This window comes from Pseudorca crassidens, chromosome 7 (genome assembly GCF_039906515.1).
Source record: "Pseudorca crassidens isolate mPseCra1 chromosome 7, mPseCra1.hap1, whole genome shotgun sequence".
Taxonomy (NCBI): Eukaryota; Metazoa; Chordata; class Mammalia; order Artiodactyla; family Delphinidae; genus Pseudorca; species Pseudorca crassidens.
Genome location: NC_090302.1, coordinates 35,502,463 through 35,521,949, shown reverse-complemented (window position 1 = coordinate 35,521,949; position 19,487 = coordinate 35,502,463). Strand labels below are relative to the sequence as shown.

Genomic DNA, 19,487 nt, shown 5'->3' with positions numbered 1-19,487 from the left:
GAATAAAAAATGTCTGCATTAAAAATAATTAACAAAACCATAAGACAAGGGCTTCCCTGGTGGCGCAGTGGTTAAGAATCCGCCTGCCAATGCAGGGGACATGGGTTCGATCCCTGGTCCGGGAAGATCCCACATGCCACAGAGCAACTAAGCCCGTGCACCACAACTACTGAGCCTGCGCTCTGGAGCCCACGAGCCACAACTACTGCAGCCCACGTGCCACAACTACTGCAGCCCGCGTGCCAGAGCCTGTGCTCCGCAACAAGAGAAGCCACCGCAATGAGAAGCCCACACACTGCAATGAAGAGTAGCCCCCGCTTGCCGCAACTAGAGAAAGCCCGCGTGCAGCAACGAAGACCCAACGCAGCCTAAATAAATAAATAAATTTATTAAAAAAAAATATGACAGCAAACTCAGGGAAAGACCATATTTGCAACCCATATTACAAAGGGCTAATATTGTATGAATATTGTATGAATTGTATGTATGTATTGTATTCATACTTATTGTATGAATAGTACCTACAAATCATTAAGACAAAGATCATCTGAATAGGCAAAGGATATCCATAGGTTATAGAAGGAAATGGTTCTGAAACGTATGAAAAGTGCTCAACTTGGCTCAAAAGAGAACTGTAAATTAAAATTACAATAAGATATCATTAAAAACAAAAATACACAGGAGAAATAGATGCTTTCATACATTACTGATAGGAGTGTAAATTGAACAACTTCTCTGAAAAGCATTTTATCAGTATCTATCAAAATTTTACAGTGCACATATTTTTTGACCCAACACTTCTGCTTCTAGGAATTTATCTTACAGATGTATTTACCCACGCACAAAATGACATTTGTGAAAGGCTCTTTGTTGTGGCATTGTAATAGTAAAGATGGGAAACATCCTAAATGTCCATTAGTAGGGGACTGTTCATCATTTGTGGTTCACTCCTACAGTGAAATACTCTGCATCCATAAAAAGAATGAGGTACCTCTGTGTGCAAGGATGTGCCGTGATCTCCAGGATACACTGCTGAGTGAAAAAAAATGGGGTGATGCGGAGTGTATGTGCTACCATTTATGTGAAAACTATATGCACATTATTATATATATTAAACATCTCTGGAAAGATGTGACTGCTTCTGGGGAGAGGATCTGAGTGGTGGGGGGCAGGGTAGGAGTGGCGATTTTCACCTTATACCCTTGTGTACCTTTGGGAATTTGTATCTTGTGCATTTATTATCTATTCCAAAACTAAAAAAGATACTGATTTAAAAATAGTACTTGAATAACTGGTTAACCATTTGGAAAAACATTAAGGAGAACCCTCCGCCTCAAACTGTATACACAAAATGTTCCAAATAGATTCAAGATTTAAATGCAAAAGAGAATTTATAACAGTTCTACAGAAACTTCCTTTCTTACTGTCATTTTGAATTTTTGCATGTTCCAAATTTCCATCTCCCTGCTGGAGCTGTGGCCCTGACCCTCAGTCAGTCACCCAGGGGTCTCCCAGGCTGCCATTGCCTGGAACTTACTAAGAGCTCCATAAATCTCAGCTGCTTATTAATTTGTTTTACCAGTGAAGCCCAGGTCAGGCCTCTGATCCCTCTCCAGTTTGGATCCTTCCTCTCCCAACCACTTCACCTGATCCTCCTCAAGGGCTCTCAGCTGGCTCCATCCTCTGGCTCCATGGCCACCATCTAGTAGCACTACTGAGCACCATCTGGGTGCTTTGCCTTGGGGGAGGGGGCCCATTGATGTGTCACACCCCCTCCTGCCCCTGGTGGACAGGCTTGCCCAGTGTCCTTGCCTGTCCTTATGTGGGGGAGGAGCTGGGCCCAGGTGTCACCACTGATTAACAGGATGGAGCCACTGGGCTGTGCTGTCCCCAGAAGCCCTGGTCTGGGGACAGAAAAACACCTTGTTGCGTCAATAGTTGAGGTATTTCAGAAATCGTCCCTAAGGTGTCCTAGCAGTGCAGATAGCGGTCTGTGGGTAAGACATTTATTAATGTGTTACAGGGAGAGAAGGTAGGACAGAGCACTGGCCAGGGACCCAGGTGGCCCAAAGAGCCAGCTCTGGCCCCTCCAGCGACTTGCTGTGTGACCCCAGGCTGGAGATGTCACGTCTCTGTGCCTGTCTCTCTTTCCTAGCTGGGCTTTGATGGGGCTGAATGGATTCAGATAAAATCCTCAGAGAAGAGACCACCAGGTAGGGCTTTTGCCTTCTAGGTGCTCCCAAGCCTGGGAGCAAGTACCTGAACAGGCTCTGGCAGAGATGAAGCCGGCAGAGCTCAGGGACAGGTCTGGGCCCCTCCCACTTGTACTGAGTCTTGCTTCAGCATCTGCATCTCTGACCAGCTGCTATCCCTGGGGTATGTGCTTCCTTGGATGTGTTACTATTTATCAAGCACCTACGATGTGTGTTACCTTGTATGGTTAGTCCATTCAAGATGGCTGTTCTGTTGCTCTCTGTATATCCCCTGCTCTACTAGTCCCTGCTTCACTCACATGACTATCCAATCCTCTTAATTACAGGGCTTAATTAGTCCCTGGTAACTGATGAGCCCACCTGACATCAATTCCCCCTATAAATGGTAGCCTCCTTCTCCCTCGGGCAGTAAAGACTGCTGCTATATCCTGCCCGCCATCTGCATGGTGGGGTGTTGCTCCAGGACCCTTTGTGTACGATCCCTGTCCAATAAGCCACTGATGTCTTCGTCACTGTCTCCAGGCTCTTTCTTGGGTCTCGAGGCTGGACAACTACAAGGCTTGCAAGCCTGCAGTGCAGCCCAACATACCTGCTGTTGTAAGTACTATATATAGTCATCCTCTCAACAAGCTGTGAGGGAGGTATCACTATTGTCCCCATTTTACAGATGAGGAAACTGAGGCATGCAGAAGTTTAACAACTTGTCCTTAGTGGGTGGCAGAGCTGTGATTTAAACCCAGGCAGTCTGGCTCCTGAGCCTGAACTCCTCAACTCTTTCCTTCATGGCCTTGGTGCTTGGTAAATACCTAACATGGCCCAGGGCCCATGCAAATGTTGCTTGCTTAATAATCACAACAACCCTTAAAGGTAAGTTCTAATAACCCCATCTTGTAGCTGAAGAAACTGAGGCTTAGGAAGAGGATGTGAACCGACCAAGATCACACAGCTTGTTAAGTGGCAGAGCTGGGATTCAGACCCAGTCCACCTGACTGCAAACCCGGGGTCTGACCATGACCCCACATGTCTCCAGCATCTTGGCCCTGGCCCTATGCATGACCTGCCTCCAGCCGGTCAGCAAGTGTTCAGCAAACTGGGTGGCCCACAACCAATCAAACTCCCTCTCACAACTGTGGGCTTCCTATGGGGAACTGCACCAAGTATTAAAGAGGTCATTCTGGGATTCATACCGCCCTCATCCAGGCTCCTCTGTATGCACAATAGGCCAGGCTCAGAGCTCAGTCTGTGTGACCAAAGACCCCTGCCTGGAACAGTGTGACCATGAAGAGACAGACCTAGAGAAGATGGTCAATGCACTCAGGCCCTGGGAATGGGGATGGTCCTTGACTGCAGCCCCCTCCCCCAGCGCAGTAGGCACCTTTATAGGCATCCACACACATTCACACAGGACTCTCTCCTGGATGCCCTTTTACCCAATGCAACCCGCAAGTCACGCCTGCCGGTCCTGATGCTCTGGGGCAGTGTGTACTCAGAGGTAGCAGGCCAAGGATACGAGCCTGGCACCAGCCCCAGAACCAGTCTCAGTTTCATTAAGGCTTGATATCACACACACACACACACACACAGGCACAAGGCGTACACGCGGAGCCCCAGTTACCCCCACACAGACACACCGTCAGTGCCACTCGCTCACTGCACAGCTGCAACCCCACACGCCCCCACTCTGCCCCCGCCCCCCCGCCCCTCCTGCTCCGGGCCCGGCCTTCCCGAGGACACGCCCCCTTCCCAGACTGCTTCCGCCCACGGGGTCCGGCTCAGTATCCGGCGTCTGGAAGGTGAATGAGGCCTGTGCGACTTATGAAGGTGTTTGTGACGCGCAGGATCCCCACCGAGGGCAGCGCCGCGCTCGCCCGGGCCGCAGAGTAAGAGCCCCACGTCCCTGCACAGCTCCGCGCGCCGAGTCCCCGCCCTCCGGGCGCGAGTTCTGCGGGTGGCGGCGCGGGAAGGGGCTGCAGAGCCCCAGGCGCCGCTCCGGGACCTCGGGCACCCAGTACGCTGGCTGACTCAGCGTCTCCGGGCGGGTCGGGGTAGGCCTCCCGAGGCCCAGTTAGTTATTTTTGGTGGGGCGGACGGCGCGGTCCGTGGCGTCAGATCCGGGATCCTGCGCTTGGGCCTTGGCCGAACTTTCCAACCTGTGCCTGGCCAGGACGGTCTTGGAGTTTGGGGAAGCTTAGAGAAAGTTCTCTGGGGCCCAGCTTTCTCCAGGCCCGTTGCAGTGACGCTGGGACCCGCAGCTCCCCTGGCCCTTGCAGTGTGGGTGGGGGAAAGGGCTGGAGCCCTCCCCAGCCATGGCCCTGGGGAGAGGGAAGACGGCCCATGACACAAGGGACAGGCTGTTAATCTTTTACCCTCTGTGGTCACTTGGCCAGGTCAGGGACCTTAGCAGTCACTGGATTACTTGGTCCCTTTGGACAGTTGGCAGGGGGCCTCTGGTAGCATTTCTTAAATTGAACCCTGCAGGTCAGCCTTGCCAGGTGCTTCATATATGTAAACTCTTAATCCTTCAGTACTGTGAAGTCGGTACAGTAATTCCCACTTTACAGAGAAAACTGGGTCAGGTTAAGTGCCTTCCCCAATGACTGTGTGTGGCACAGCTGGGATGTGAACTTTTGCTCTGTCAGCTGCAGTCTGAGCCCTGCATTATGCAGGTTTGCACTGCCCATATCAGGCAGGGAGAAGGTGGAACCCAGCCTCAGAGACCAGTGCAAGGGGAAAATGAGATTTGTTCATTTCATTCAATGCAATAAAACCTTTGCTGAGGACTTGGCATGTACCAAGCATTGAGGGGGGAAGAGGGGAGGGCAAAAACAACAAGGGCACTAGTGGCAGCAGCTCACACTGCTATAGCGCTGTGCCACCATCAAAGGAGGGTGAAAGGAAGCCTGTGCCTGGGGCTTAGGCGTGGAGGTGCCGCAGCGGGGAATTCTGGGAAGTGCCCGCAGCTCTGTGTCTTGCGCATGTAGATGCTCCGTACGTGTTGGCTGCACAGAATTAAATGTCAAGGGCTGGGAGGTTGGGCAGCACCACGGGGAAACATGCCCCGTGCCCACCAGCCACCATGGAAGTGCCCCCTGAAACTCCTCCATGTTGAACTGCTTTGATCTTGTCCAAGTACAAAGTGAAGAACAAGAGTTTTTCATTTCATGGGCTCATAGGAGAGGATGTGCAACTGGACAGGGAAATCAAGCCCCATCTGACTTCCCCCCACTGGCCTTCCCAACAATAGGCAGCCCAGGCCCGGGAGCTCACTACCTGTGAGGCCTCCTGTAGGGGTAAGAAAGCGCTTCCTTGTGTTGAGCTGAGAGCCGTCCCCGTGACTTTCTCCTTTCACTTTAGGCCCCTTTCAGTCCTTGTCAGAGAGCTGTGGTCTGTGACAGCCCTTCACCCTCAGGACAGTTCTGAGGCCACCCACGCCTGACCTTGACTCGCCTCAGCCAGCCCCAGGCAGCTTGAGGCCAGAGCAAGCAGAAGACAATGTTTCCCACTCTGAGAGGGGTCTGCAGGGGGCTGGAGGGGCTTTGGGGGCCTGGGGACACCTGCGGGGCTCCCGCACTTCTGAGCGGTCTTTCCTTTGCCTTCAGCTGTGAGGTGGAGCAGTGGGATTCCGATGAGCCCATCCCTAGCAAGGACCTGGAACGGGGCGTGGCCGGGGCCCATGGCCTGCTCTGCCTCCTCTCTGACCGCATAGACAAGAAGCTCCTGGATGCCGCAGGTGTGTGCACTGGGCAGGCCCGGGGAGGGTTCCAAGGGTGTCTTGGCCCTGGTGGACATATCAGCCTACTGCTGCTGGTTCCCGAGCAGGTCTTCAGTGACCTCTCTGAGCTCTGAGGGCATTCACTGCAGACCTGGGCCAGAGGGAGCAGTTGTGTGCAGTTCCATATGGCACACACTTTGCCCCTCTCTCCTGGTGGTGAGTCCCCAGAGGGAGGCCTTAGGAGGGCAAAGACCATGGTGTGGAGGAGAGCCAGGGCCTGGGGCCCTCGTCCAGCTCTGCTCAGCCTTGCTTTATGACCTTGAGCAGGGCCCTGCCTTTTCTGGACCTGTCTGTAGTATGTAGGAGGGCCTTGAATCCCACGAGAAAAGATACAAACAATGCTTTTTCTGCCCAACAGGAGCCAATCTCAAAGTCATCAGCACAATGTCCGTGGGTGTCGACCACTTGGCTTTGGATGAAATCAAGAAGCGGTAAATGCGGCTTGGGCTCTGGAAGCAGGGCCTGGAGTGAGGGGTGACTACCAGAGAGGGAAAAAGAGGAGCTGAGTATTTATTTCTTCATATTCTTTGACGATTCAGTGAAAACGTACGGTAGCTGATGATAAAATCTGCTCATGTGTGCACACATCAGTTAAGGTAAGGCCGAGCAGTCAGAAGCAGTGGGTAACAATGTCCAGGTGACACCCTTTCACATTCATTCTTTTTTTTGACCCCCACAACAACCCCTTCAAGTAGAAAAGGCAAGTATTATTATTTCCCTCTTTAGATGAGGAAGTTCAGAAAAGCTAAGTAGTTACTGGCTCCAGACTTTGGACCCCGATCTTCCATCTTATATCCTTCTCAAAATGGGAGATAATCAAGATGGGAATGAGGGCTGGCCATTCCTGAGTGCTCACTTACAGCTCTGAGCTTCCTGACAGGCAGCGCAAAGAGGGAACAAAGCTGTATCACGGCAATGTCCCAGCAGTAGAAATTGGTGAAGGTGCTTGAGGCCAGCGTTACCGCCAAATCTTTGATTCGTAGTGGGATCCGTGTGGGCTACACCCCAGATGTCCTGACAGATGCCACGGCCGAACTCGCCGTCTCCCTGCTGCTCACCACCTGTCGCCGGTTGCCTGAGGCCATCGAGGAGGTGAAGAAGTGAGTGAACACTTGGCAGGGAAGTCGACTCTGCTCAGCAGCTAGTACTTGAGCACCCAGTGTCACCCTGGACCAGAGGTGATCCTGTCCCCGGCTGTGCCCCAACTAATGAGGGGGGACAGACTCAGGCACAATACTAAAATGCACAGCAGAGCTGAAATAAACAGGGTGTGAAGGGAAATTGTGGGGGAGGACTGTGGATCAGGGAAGGCTGCGTGGAAGTGGTAGCCGGTGGGCGTCCTCCTGAGCCCTTAGAGGGCCCTGTGCACCATCATGTGGGAATCCAAAAGGCTCTGGAAACTGAAGGTTGTTTCATTTCGCTGCAGATACACCAATGTGCTTGATACGGGTGCCACCCCAGATGCTGTTGAGGGTGTTATGTAGAATACAGCATATGTACCTTAACACCTTCCTAAAATCTGAAAATTTAAAAATTCTGGCCTGAGGGTTTCAGATCAGAGATGTGGGTCTGTACATCCAGAGTTGGGAAAGGTACTCCAGATGCGGGGACTGGCTTGAGCAAAGGCCAGGAGGTGTGCAGATGCAGGCTCTCAGAGAATGTGTACTGGGAGAGGGGGTTTGAGGTGGGGATGTGGCAGGGACAGAGGCTGCATGGGGCTGACTAGACACTCTCACCCTTCTGTCGAGGGAGTTGGTCCCTTCATTGGAGGTGACTCAAGACAGGCTCTATTCCCCTGTCCACCCAAGGCAACAGGGGTGGGCCTGTGGCTTCCCTGGAGCACTGAGAATACTGTTTTTGGAATCCTACATCCTGGGTTTGCAACCTGCTGCTCTTCCCTGGCTGTGTGACCTCACATAGATTGCCCTTTCTTGTCTCAGTTTTCCCGTCTGCAAAATGGGGGGAGAACCTGTAAGGCCCCTTCCAGCCTTTGGACTCTGTGTCCCCAGTGGGTTTAAAGGAAGAGTCAGTCACGCTGCTTATCGGCAACACCCAGTGGCTGTAGGGGTAACGCATGCTCCTCTCAGTCCTTGACTGGAGGACTGGGCCTGTCCCTTGCACCACGGGGTCTGCGTAGCGGCCCTCATCTTTGCCTGAGACCAGAGCCTCTAACCCGTCCCTCTCTCTCCCTGCAGCGGCGGCTGGACCTCGTGGAAGCCCCTGTGGATGTGTGGCTACGGCCTCACACAGAGCACCGTTGGCATCATCGGGCTGGGGCGCATAGGTGAGGCTCCCATCTACCCAGATTGGCACCCTGGCTCTCACGTCTTGGTTTGAGTCTCTGGCACCCGTGTCCAGATGCTGACAATCCTTTGGAAAGAGTCACCGTACCTGGGTGCAGTAGGGACACCTCTAGCGAGAAGACACAGCATCGTAAAACACAGGCCAAAAAATAAAATAAGGAGTTCCGTAAGAACTCATTAGGTGATAGAAGCAAGTTGTAAGAGCCAGGGTTCTTTATGATTATAGCTGCATACAGGACAGATGAAAGCGATGACGGCTGCAGGGTCGGGACTTTTAGGAGGGGTTTACTGTGGGAGAGCCCATGCTGCCCCAGGCCTGGGTTCTGGAAGGCATCTGACTCCTAAAGCCTTAATTCCCAGCGGACGGAGCTTACCTGTGATTCTGAGGCGGGGCAGAGCTACTTTTCTTCCAGTGGCCCCCAGCACTGGAGAAGCCTGGCATAGGCCGGTGGCTCTCTGGCACCCTGCCTGGTGCAGAGGTGAGGGTGAGGACGGGAGGGCTGCATAAATTGTCCGGCCAGCTAGCAGCCCTGCCTCCCACACTAGAGGGCTGCTTGGAAGAAGCCAGCAGCTTTGGGACGTGCTCTGCGTCTGAAAATCCAGCTGCCCAAGCCTGTCCCGGCAGCAGTGTGTGTGCAAAGGGTCAGGGTCGGGGTGAGTTGGCAGTTGGGCAGCGCCACCAGAAAGTCGGGTGGGGTCTGTGGGTGCACCACCAGAAGCAGAGGGTCCAGAAGGAGGAAGGGGACCGTGTGCTCAGACCTCTGCTGGGCTGCCAGATCCAGTGCTCAGGGAAGGCTAGCAGATGGCCCTCAAGATGGCCAGCACCGTGTGAGGACGGCACAAGTCAGTCACAGCCACACAGGAGCTGTGGTGCTGCCTTCAGATCCCTGAAGGACTATCAGACGGACCCCTGAGGGCAGTGTGGGCTGGCAGGGGGCTGGGTACAGTGTGGCAGGAGTGGTTGATGTTGGGAAGGGCCTCCCCACGCCCACCCTTCCCCCAGGGGCTCCCGCTCTCTGGAGCTGCTGGGCGCTGCCCTGCCCTCCGAGGGACTGGGAACAAGCGCTGACTCTGACTCCTTGCCTCCAGGCCAGGCCATTGCTCGGTGTCTGAAACCATTCGGTGTCCAGAGATTGCTTTACACAGGGCGCCAGCCCAGGCCTCAGGAAGCAGAGGAATTCCAGGCAGAGTTTGGTAAGTAAAACCTCGATTTCCACAGGAACCCCACCTGTGCTGGGCTGGATGGTTCTCCGTGTTTGCTGTAACGGCAGCACTTTGGGGCAGGCTGCAGGAGCTCCATGGTGTCTGCGGTGTGCCTTAGGTGTTGTCTGACCTCCCTGCCCCTGCACGCAGAGGCCCATTCAGGGAGCAAAGGGCCTCACCCAGGCCACACAGTGAGTACCCTCAATGCCAGAGGGACTCCAGGTCTCCTGTCTTGCAGGGTCTTTTATCACCATTGTCCATGTACAAACAGAGCAGCAGGGATGGTGACACATATAAGGAATTGCTGGGAACTTTCACGCAGTTGCCTTAATAAACTGGTGAGCGCTTACCCGCCAGCCTTGTGTCCGGGTGGATCCAGCTCCCTGGCAGGCGCACAGCGTGTTGAGCAGAGGGCAGGCTGGATTTCAGCCACTCCACCCCCTTGGCACATTGGGCCTTGAAGGTGGTGAAAGCCAGAGTGGTCCAGATCCCATTGTGTGACCTTGAATAAGCTCCTGCCCCTCTCTGGCCTCAGTTTCCCCACCTTTAGAGCAGGGGGCTGGCTGAATGATGTAACACACCAGGATCCCACGAGTGTCTGTTGACTTTGTGTGGTTATTAGAGTTCTCCAGGTAGAGACAAGACCTTCAGGAAGCATCTTGGGAGTTTCCATTATGGGCGGAGGGAGGAATGGTCAAGGTTCCCACCCTCTTGCTGTCCCTAACCTGGGACACAGCATCTGATGGAGCCCTGCCCTCCCCCAGTGTCCACCCAGCAGCTGGCCGCTGAGTCTGATTTCATCGTCGTGGCCTGCTCCTTAACACCTGCAACCAGGGGGCTCTGCAACAAGGACTTCTTCCAGCAGATGAAGAAAACGGCCGTGTTTGTCAACATCAGCAGGTATCCTGGGTCACCAGGCAAGCCTAGAGAGGGGCTGTCCCTGTTGCTGTGACCTGAGGTTTTTCTTCCCCATGGGCTGTCAGTGAGACTCAGGCTGAGCTTACTGCCCTTGATAAACCAATCAACCAGACAACTCAGAAATACAGTAAAGGCCCCAGAGCATGTCCCAGGTGCTCAGAGCAGGGCCTGGCCTGTCTGGTTCCCAGCAGTACCCTTGGCCTTGCTCAGGAAGTGAAGGCACCGTGGCAGCAAGTTACCAGGTAACCCTGTACCTCTAACCACAAAGGGGTGGCCTTAATGTTCTTTACAGCCCTTTGGAGGCCGACCTTCATGGTGCTGAGCCTGGGTCTGTCTGTGTGAGTCAATGACAGCTTGAACCCTCATGCTCCTGGGCAGACAGACCCAAAACCCAGGTTGTCTTGGGTCCTCAAAATGTCCCCAGGGTGCCTTTAGGCCACTGAGCATGTTATGGGGGCAGACCTTCCCTCTCTGCCACTCCAACCCCTTCTTAGCTAGTGCCCTTTGAACCCACTTAAATCAATTTGGAGGCAAAGATGGGCAATGGGAGGGGACTCCCAAGGGCTCATCCACCCCAGAGGTGCCTGTAGCTACTGACGTTTAGCTGCAAAGGGGGTGCCTTTGGGGTGGAGTGAACATGCAGGAACACAGGGCTCGCACTGATGCCAACAGTGTCGTTGCTTCCGTCACGTACCCAGTACTTCAGGGCACTGGGTTATTGCTGCACGAGTATCGTTGAGTGCACAATGTGAAGTCTTTAGCAAACCAGATCTCTACTCCAGTGGTTCATTGATGGGAAGGATGTCTGCTCACTTGGATGGATGTAGTTGGGTGTATCCTCAGGTCTCTGCCTGCAGTTGGGCAGGTGCCTGACACTTGCTGCAGTGCTTGTCAGCCGGTGGTCGGGATCCCAACACACATGCAGGCTCTGGGTCCCGTTCATGTAGTGGTGCGTGTAAGTAAGCTTTGATCCTCCTAGCACTCCTGGGAGTTAGGTAGTATTCTCCCTATCATACAGAGGAGGACCCTGAGGCACAGAGAATTTGAGACACTTGCCCAAGGTCACACAGCTCGAAAGTGGCAGGCTGGGGTTCTCTGTATTACTGTACAAACTATAAATAAGTATACTATAAGGCTTACTGCTTTGAAAGTTAGTGCCAAGTGCCAGGTTGATGGGAAAATTCATTCTCTGGGTGGTTCTGCCCTAAAGGCGACCTGGGTAGAGGGAGCTTTGGGGCACCCACATCACTGTCATTCTCAGGGGAGAAGTGGTGGACCAGGACGACCTGTACCAGGCCCTGGCCAGTGGTCAGATTGCAGCTGCTGGACTGGACGTGACAACCCCAGAACCACTGCCTACAAACCACCCTCTCCTGACCCTGAAAAACTGCGGTAAGAACTGCGCTTTACCAGCAACACTTCACCCGGCCCCGGTTCCTTCCCGCCACGGCTTGTGAAGCCGGCTTGCAGTTCTCCCAACACTCGGGTTAAGCACTGTGCCCCCAGAGACACAAGCCACAGCCGCCAGAGGTGGGAGTTGCAGCTCCAAACGCCCTTTCTCAGGCTAAGTTTTAAGTCATACCCTTTTCCCTGTCCCCTAGCCCCCGGGGAGGTAGATGCGTCTGGCATCTCATCCCGTGACACCTTAGTGCAGTGGTTCTCAAACTTTTTTGTTCATCGGTCACCTGGAGGGACTGATCAAACACACAGTGCCCTCCCCCCATGCTTCTGCCTCAGGGATGAGGCCTGAGAATATGCTCCTAATGTCTCGCACGCTGCTGCTGCCCCTTGGCCGGGGAGCACTGTGAGAACCACTTAGCATTCCTCTTTAGACTCCTCAGTTACCGTTAACAGTTCTTTATATTACGGTCTCTCTGTTCAGCTAGCTGACGTGGTTTCTGCCTCCAGACTAATATATAACTGAGTGGAAGGGGCCTCAGGTTGTCTGGGCCAGTCCCTGTCCTTTACTTACATTCTGGAAGGGAAAACCAAAGAGAAGGGCCGTAGCTGCCTTCCCCACAGTGAATGCTCCCATTATTGGAGCCCTTGGAAGCTCTACCATCCCCGCCCCCGTGCCCGTCTGAGAGGAACATTGGCTGTGATGGCCAGGCTGTTGCCCGGAGCTGGGAAATCTCCCATCCCCCCAAGCCCTGGGCCTTTAGCTCGGTGCTCTGGGTACTGCTTTTGAAAGGTGTGCTTTAGGGACGAGTGACCTCACTTGTTCTGCAGTGGGGCCAGAAGCAGCTGCGCTGTCCAGCCTTTCATCTAGTTATTTCGGGAGATCAGAAGCCCAGGGCGTCACCTAGTTTCACCATCTGATATTTGAAGGGCTGCGTCTAGACAGGCTCCAAGACTCCTTCTAGCCCTGACATTCTTGTGTTCAGGATATGTAATTCTTGTCACCCTTGCGTCTGGGTTTCGGTAGCCCTGGGGAAATAAGAGTGCTTAGTGAGAGGAGGGAAGGCAAATCTTTTTATTGGCACATCCTAGCCATGAAAAAAGGGCCCGAGTTAAGGCTCCTGAATCACCCTCCTCATTTCCCTTTCTTCCTCTCCTTTCCAGTGATCCTGCCCCACATTGGCAGTGCCACCCATAGAACCCGAAACACCATGTCCTTGTTGGCAGCTAACAACTTGCTGGCTGGCCTGAGAGGGGAGCCGATGCCCAGTGAACTCAAGCTGTAGCCACACGGGAGAGACTGAGGCTAGGAGGCAAACGGCCCCGGGATTCTGTCAGATGTGCCCAGGCTTGATTGGACCCACAGGATGGGAGCCAAAGAAAAGTCTGATGTGTACTGATTCTATGGAGGGAAGACTGGTGCTCATGGATGTGCTCCCACTTTTGTGGTTGGAAGCATCTGAGCCCAAAGTGTATAATTCTATTAAATAATTCTCTGAGAGACCGCCTGGGCGTGTAACTGGGAGATGCTGAGGACAAGAGCATCTGCTTACATTTTCTAAATCGGCCTCTAGTGACCGCAGGTTCTGCTTCCCACCCCCATCCCCACGCATTTTAATTATTAGACCCTGTCCAAACCACCTTACCCCTCATCCTCTGCTAAAATGCCTTCAAGTGTCCCTCACTGAGGACAGAACAACCACAGCCCAGTGGTGACCGTGGCAACTGGACCTGCTCCCTAGACCATCGGACAAATTAAACACACATGGCAAAAAGAACTAGGTATGGTCACAATACTTATTTTTTGGTCAAGACTAATCAAGGTAGGTGGGTTTCTTAATTTTTATTTTAAAATTAGTTTCAGCACCTTCATATTTTGTCCCTCGTGTCCATCTCCTCACTCCTCAGGTGAATGCCCTTTTCTAATCACCTCAGTCCTCCTAAGGCCAGGCCACCAGCACTGCCAAAGCCCTGCTCCTGCTGAGGGACCTGGGCTCCAGTTCTTCCCCGCAGCTGAGCCATACTGGAGAGTGGAGTCTTCACCCTGGGAGGCACGTAAGGGAGCGGCAGAAAGCGCAAGATTTGGCAGGCCCACTAGGAGTAAAACTGTGGTGAGAACAACACATCACCCTTGTCCACAGCTCAGAGACAAAGCTCAGGGAAAGCACAAGGGACTGATGACCAATAATTGTTATTAACCACAGCATGAGAGAATTTTCTAGGAAGTTTGGTTTTAAAAAAAAGTACTGGTCACAGCAGGGTTAGCAGAGAAAGCAATACTACTTCATTTTTTTATTTCAACCTTAAAAACCTAAGGCGAAGAAAAAGAACACAATTAGAGGCATGAATACGACAAATTTTTTATTTCAAAGTCTCAAATTTTGACCAGCATAGCACCACTGACACAGGTGCCCTGATAGAACCTTATGATTTGGTCACCAGAAATGATTATGCCAAGCTATAATTAAGGCTAACCAATCAAATCCAGGTACCCAATACCAGTTAAAATTCAGGTAGAAACTACCAATTTGTGGGAACCCTGGGACTGGTTTTCCAGGGAACCTCTGAATTATTTTTTAAGTGCTACAGCATGTACGAGGACCTGGCTCACAGGCTTGCTTCTCACATGTAGGAACTGATTGACTAAGAGGTAGATGAGAGAGTCCAGATTCCACTTAGCAGTGGAGAGGCAGGGCTCCAGCCACTGTGTCAGAGATAGGCCCCGAAGCAAGTCCACTTAAGCTGGAGCTCAGGTGAGGGGGCGGCTTCCTGGCACCTCCTCCTCAAGGTGGAAGGGGAGGAGGGCTGCCACTGCTCTCCTGGTGCCACCGATTCCTCTTCCCAAGCCAGGCAGGGTCTCTCTCGTTCTCCATGCTGATCCACCTGCCTCCCAGGGTTAATCTCACGAGTCACTGGTCCCCACAGAGGGGTGGATGTGGAGCCTCCTCACATCAAGTCAGAGCATGACTGCTAACAATTCGCCACACACAGCTGAACCTCACAGGTGATCCCACAGCCTCCAGCCGTCTCCCCCACATCTGAAAGGAGAGGAATCAGAGGTTTCCCTTTTGGTTTTCCTCCCTGGGAATCAGTTCGTAGGAGATGCTAAGCAATGAACATTGTAAGTTTATCCACAGACAGATGTGTAACTGCGTACACTAGATTAAGAGGAGAAAACACTCGCTGATTACCTTTCTTTCTAAACAAAGGTAAGAACTGAAGGATTTCACTCAATTATGCACAATGGCTTGTGTCTAAAAAAGCTGTATAAAAACTCATGTTCATGCATGAATTAAACTGACTTCATGAGCTCTATAGAGACACATTAACCTGTGCTTTTCCCCTGGAAGCTCATGAGCCAGGGCTCAGCCTGACAGCTGCTACCAAGAGCCCCGATGGCACAGGGTCAGAAGACCACAGGTGGGGCTGGGGAAGAGAAGCAGTGGGGTCCAGGGAGGCCCAGGGCAGTCACCCAGATGTCTCCTCAAACTGTCTCAGATGCTGCTTGGTGACTTCTATGCTCTGGGCTGCCCAACCCATTTATATTTACCCATGAATACTGCTGCATTTGGATTTCAAACATTCAGTATTGGGTTGGGGCAACAACAAAAGTTCAGGGTCTGTACTTTAAAACAATAGTATAGAACAGTAATAAAACCCACGATGGAGGGGGGTTGATTTCACTTTTGGTTAGCTTTTACCTGAAAACAGTAATCTAGGCCCGGGAAAGATGCCATATGTGGCATGAATGTGAAGAAGTGAAGCAGACAACGGGTTTGTCGTTGGGTGAGATGTGTCAGGCTGCACCAGCCCCCGAAATCTGCACGGAACAAAGGGTAAATGCGCCATAAAAGATCTCACGAAACAGGACTCCACACCATCAGAACAAAGACAAACACTAGCTCTTTTCTGACTTCCAAACATGGAACTGTAACATATGTAATACAAGTTGGTTAAAATACTGCTAAAACAGCACATACAGAAACAATACCTTACTTGTTGCTCCCTATAAGTACATACTCCTTTTACAACTTTGTTTTTAAAACCAGGAAAAATTGTTAAAACATCTATGTAACAAACAAACAGTGATGTTTTCAAAAGTATATATACACCTAATAGTCCAGAGAATGCTCGCTCTGGACCCAGTGTCAGCACCATGAAAGTGCAGTGTCTGTGACTGCAAATCAGACAAAAATAAAAAATACAGTATTTTCTGAAGCCTAGGACTAGCTCATGATAAACTTTAAAGCATTTTTGGCAGACAGGTATGTCCTCAAGGGCCTTCCTTTTAGACAGGCACAAAGTTGCCACTGGTTACACTTAAGTTTATCTTGCATCACTGTACAGGTATATAATCTCATCAGAAGGTATACAGGAAATTTAAAAGCTTCAGAGTTTTACAAAAATTGCTAAAAAAAAACTTTTGCACTTCAATTTTTAATTGTCAAATGTGCCACTTTTAATGACATCGATTCCAAACTACTTTCTGACTGCATTACTTAACCCTAAGGAAGAATTTGGTTTCAGGGATTGGATCCCTTCTCTGAAAGCGTACATTTCACTCAGAAATGTAGCAGTACAAGCACTACACCTATTAATTCTCCATTTATTAGTCATCGAAATTTGCATGAGCCATTCGCAGCCTGAAGCCTCAAACCCAACGGCATTAACCACCAACCAAAAGAGACTGTAGTTTAGGTCCTGATACTGGCCTCAGCATTATCTCAAGAGGTCGGGTTAGAGCAAAGTGCTGGGAAGGTTGCTGCTCTGCCAGCGCAGGCAGGTGGTCTTCGAGTGTTTGTACAGGTGGCTGGACTGACTGAACCTCTTGCCGCACTTGAGGCAGGCGTAGGGTTTTTCACCTGTGTGAACACGGATGTGCTTCTTGCAATCTGTCAAGGTCAGGAAAGTCTTGCAGCAGATTTTGCAGGCATACTTGCGAGCCCCCTCTACGACTAAGACGTTGTGCTCCGATAAGGCCTTCTTGCACTTTGACAGGACGTCAGCAGATGCCCTCGTCAACTGCGGGGGGCCGGGCTGCGAAGGGTGGCCATTTTCAAATGAGGATGTGGCCGCGTTCATCATTAGCTGGGAACTGGCAGAGTTCTCTGGGATCTGTGAGCTCCTGACTGACGTTACCACTGGCATTTTGGGAGCTATGCGGCGGTAGTATGGAAAGTTACTGGCTCCACCTCTAGGGGAGCTCATCATTACCCTGGAGAAGGAGGAATGCAACCCCAGACCAGACCTGGAAAAATCCATCCCAAACTGTTCTCCTCCTTGGTAGCCTGAGGTCTGCACACATGGCAGGCCCATCACTTCCTGCATAGGCCTGACGAAGTGAGCATCTGTGGGTTCGCTGAACGGGTTCTCCATGTGAGAGCCAGGGGCTGAGGAGGGCCCGCCTGCAGGCCCAGCCTCTGGACTCAACAAATAAGGGGCCTCCCCCTCCAGCCTGCAGTCACTAGTGGTGTTTGGGATATTATCGTCATTGTTCTGATTTGCACTAAAGTTACTTCCTCTGCTCTTGTTAAGAAAATTTGAAATGCTAAAAGTGGATTTATGTTCTAGGTTATTTGTGACTTCCAAAATATGGATGTCTCCTACCCGGTCAGTGCTAGACTGGGGATCTGAAAAACTCCGGTCGCTGCTCTCGGGGCTGAGGTCTATCTTCTCGGCACTGACCACCACTCCCTCCACCTCCACCGATTCGCTGCCTTCCGCTTGGGAGGTCACGTCGCTCACTTCATCCTGAGGCTCAGGAGAGCTCAAGGGCTCAGATTTAACCACCACTCTCATGTGCTCCTTCTCACCAAGGCCAGCCTCAGGGTTTTCGCACTGAAAACCACTTTTCTCAGGTGTGGCTTCCTGCTCAAAACTAGCCTCGACCTGAGTGGCGCGGGAGGCCATGGAGAGCTGGGTCACGTTGCCGGTGCTGTTGTCGGACTGGCTGGGCACCTGGGCATCTTCTTGAGCACCAAAGGGCCGGTCAAATATGATGGCGCTGTCGTCCTGGGTGTCGGTCATCCCGTCAGCTTTAGGGTTATCCACGATCTTCAGAGAATCTGGTGAAAAGAACTCCTCCCGAGAATGAACCCCCGGCCCATTCTCTGGCGTAACGTCGGAGATGGCAGACTCATCCAGGGTGGGTCGGAGCCGCTGTCTGGCCCGCTCCTCTGCAGACTGCTTGCGCTTATGCAGGCGTCTCATGGGGAAGGGTGTCCGCTGGTCCAGGTTACTGCGCATCGAGGAGCTCATGGGGGCCGGCTGCTCCTCACCACTCTGGCTGGAATTGAGGGCTGAGCTCACGATGCTCAGTCCCAGCTGCTGCAGCATAAAGGAGCGCTGCAAGCGGGCACTCTGCTCCTGAACGCGCTCGGTGGGGGGAGACATGGGCAGCGTCCTTGTCGTTAGGTAATGTTTACATGCCTTAACAACAGAGTTCAAGTGCAGGTGAGAGGCTGCCAATAAGACATCCATAACATTGCTCTCCCCCAGCATGAGGGTGGAGGTATACATCATGTCAATCAGTGCGGCAAAGGCCTCCGCTGTCACTACCTCGCTATCCAACTGGATCATGTTCATGGTCTGATCTCCCTCTGCCACAGAGAACAGGGCTCGGAAATGTGTACTGCATGCTGCTAGTACCGAGCGGTGGGCTTTGAAATGTCTGTTCCCCACTACAATGACACAATCACAGAGCTGGCCGTGAAGTCTCTGGTAGTTCAGCTGCTGGAAGATCTGTTCAAAGTGGCCAGGAAAATCCATGATCCTATTAAAAAAAAGAAAGTGTTAAGACGCAGAAGAGCTTAAGTCAAAGGGCACAGAGGGTGTGACGACAAGAGAGGCATGGGGACTTCCCTGGCGGTCCAGTGGTTAAGACTTCGCCTTCCAATGCAGCGGGTGCGGGTTCGATCCCTGGTTGGGGAGCTAAGATCCCACATGCCTCGCATCCAAAAAACCAAAACAAAAAACAGAAGCAATGTAACTAATTCAATAAACACAAAAAATGGTCCACATCAAAAAAAAAAAAATCTTAAAAAAAAAAGAGGGAGGCATGAATGACCAAGCTTGGACCTTTCAAAGCTCGTGATGTTTCTGATGGCGGGCACGCAGACTAAACACCTGTCCAATAAGGAGCAAATGCTGATTCGGCTAACAGCCCTGGAAGCCTGCACACACACACAGATCAGCTACGGGCTGTTTACAGCCTCCCCTTCACCCTTACATGACCCACTTTTAACACTTAGGGTCCATGTTAGAAAAGACCAGTGTGTGGGTGATGCAACATCTATCTATACCTGAGAAGTCAGAGTTCTGCACTCCCTGAGGACAATAAATAAACTCCGAGAAATTATAAACAGTCTTTTAGCAACCTTAAATAAATAAAAAGGGCATATCAATATTAGTGGGGAAGATTTCCAGTTATAGATGGTAGTAGATTGCACTCATGCATTTACCCTCTCCACCCTTAAAGTTTTTTGGTTTTGTTATTGTTTTAAAGGTAAAAACCCACAAGGGAAAAAAGAATGGGAAAGAAATATCAATAGCATTTTGGAAGCTGGTGAGCAGGTTAACGAATACATGCTGACTGACTTAGCATGCCCAGAAAGCTGAATCCTAAACTGGCAGTGGCTAAAACAACCTGACATATATAAACCCCCACCCACCCAGAGGCTC

General features: G+C 51.7%; 2 protein-coding genes across 9 annotated transcripts in view; one reads left to right on the top strand and one right to left on the bottom strand.

Moving 5' to 3' along the window:
- The first annotated feature begins 3,936 nt into the window (after positions 1-3,936).
- On the top strand, positions 3,937-17,518 carry GRHPR (glyoxylate and hydroxypyruvate reductase). 2 transcript variants are annotated; one of them, XM_067743927.1, is made up of 9 exons: positions 3,937-4,093; positions 5,813-5,943; positions 6,344-6,416; positions 6,969-7,085; positions 8,181-8,269; positions 9,378-9,482; positions 10,256-10,391; positions 11,671-11,801; positions 17,379-17,518. In XM_067743927.1, exons 1-9 carry the CDS (start codon positions 4,011-4,013, stop codon positions 17,387-17,389), a joined length of 876 nt encoding a protein of 291 aa, XP_067600028.1. In that variant the 5' UTR covers positions 3,937-4,010; the 3' UTR covers positions 17,390-17,518. The 2 variants fall into 2 exon arrangements, with proteins under 2 accessions (XP_067600028.1, XP_067600027.1); XM_067743926.1 differs by lacking the exon at positions 17,379-17,518 and adding an exon at positions 12,972-13,308.
- The window catches only part of ZBTB5 (zinc finger and BTB domain containing 5), a 26,077-nt gene continuing 20,745 nt past the window's right edge, over positions 14,156-19,487 (bottom strand). For 4 of the 7 annotated variants that reach the window (XM_067743922.1, XM_067743920.1, XM_067743924.1 and 1 more), the window contains exon 2: positions 14,156-18,579. In XM_067743922.1, coding sequence (XP_067600023.1) covers positions 16,545-18,575 — 2,031 coding nt within the window. In that variant the 5' untranslated portion in view covers positions 18,576-18,579 and the 3' untranslated portion in view covers positions 14,156-16,544. The remainder of the gene's footprint in view (positions 18,580-19,487) is intronic. The other 3 variants (XR_010944957.1, XR_010944956.1, XM_067743921.1) reach the window with 3 other exon arrangements.

What these genes read in the sequence shown, in the direction of transcription:
- GRHPR (XM_067743926.1), top strand. Translation starts at nt 4,011, where the DNA reads ATGAGGCCTGTGCGACTTATGAAGGTGTTTGTGACGCGCAGGATCCCC. An exon ending in TTGGATGAAATCAAGAAGCG is followed by an intron (nt 6,417 to 6,968) that starts GTAAATGCGGCT and finishes TTTGATTCGTAG; the next exon opens with TGGGATCCGTGTGGGCTACA. An exon ending in GGAATTCCAGGCAGAGTTTG is followed by an intron (nt 9,483 to 10,255) that starts GTAAGTAAAACC and finishes GCCCTCCCCCAG; the next exon opens with TGTCCACCCAGCAGCTGGCC.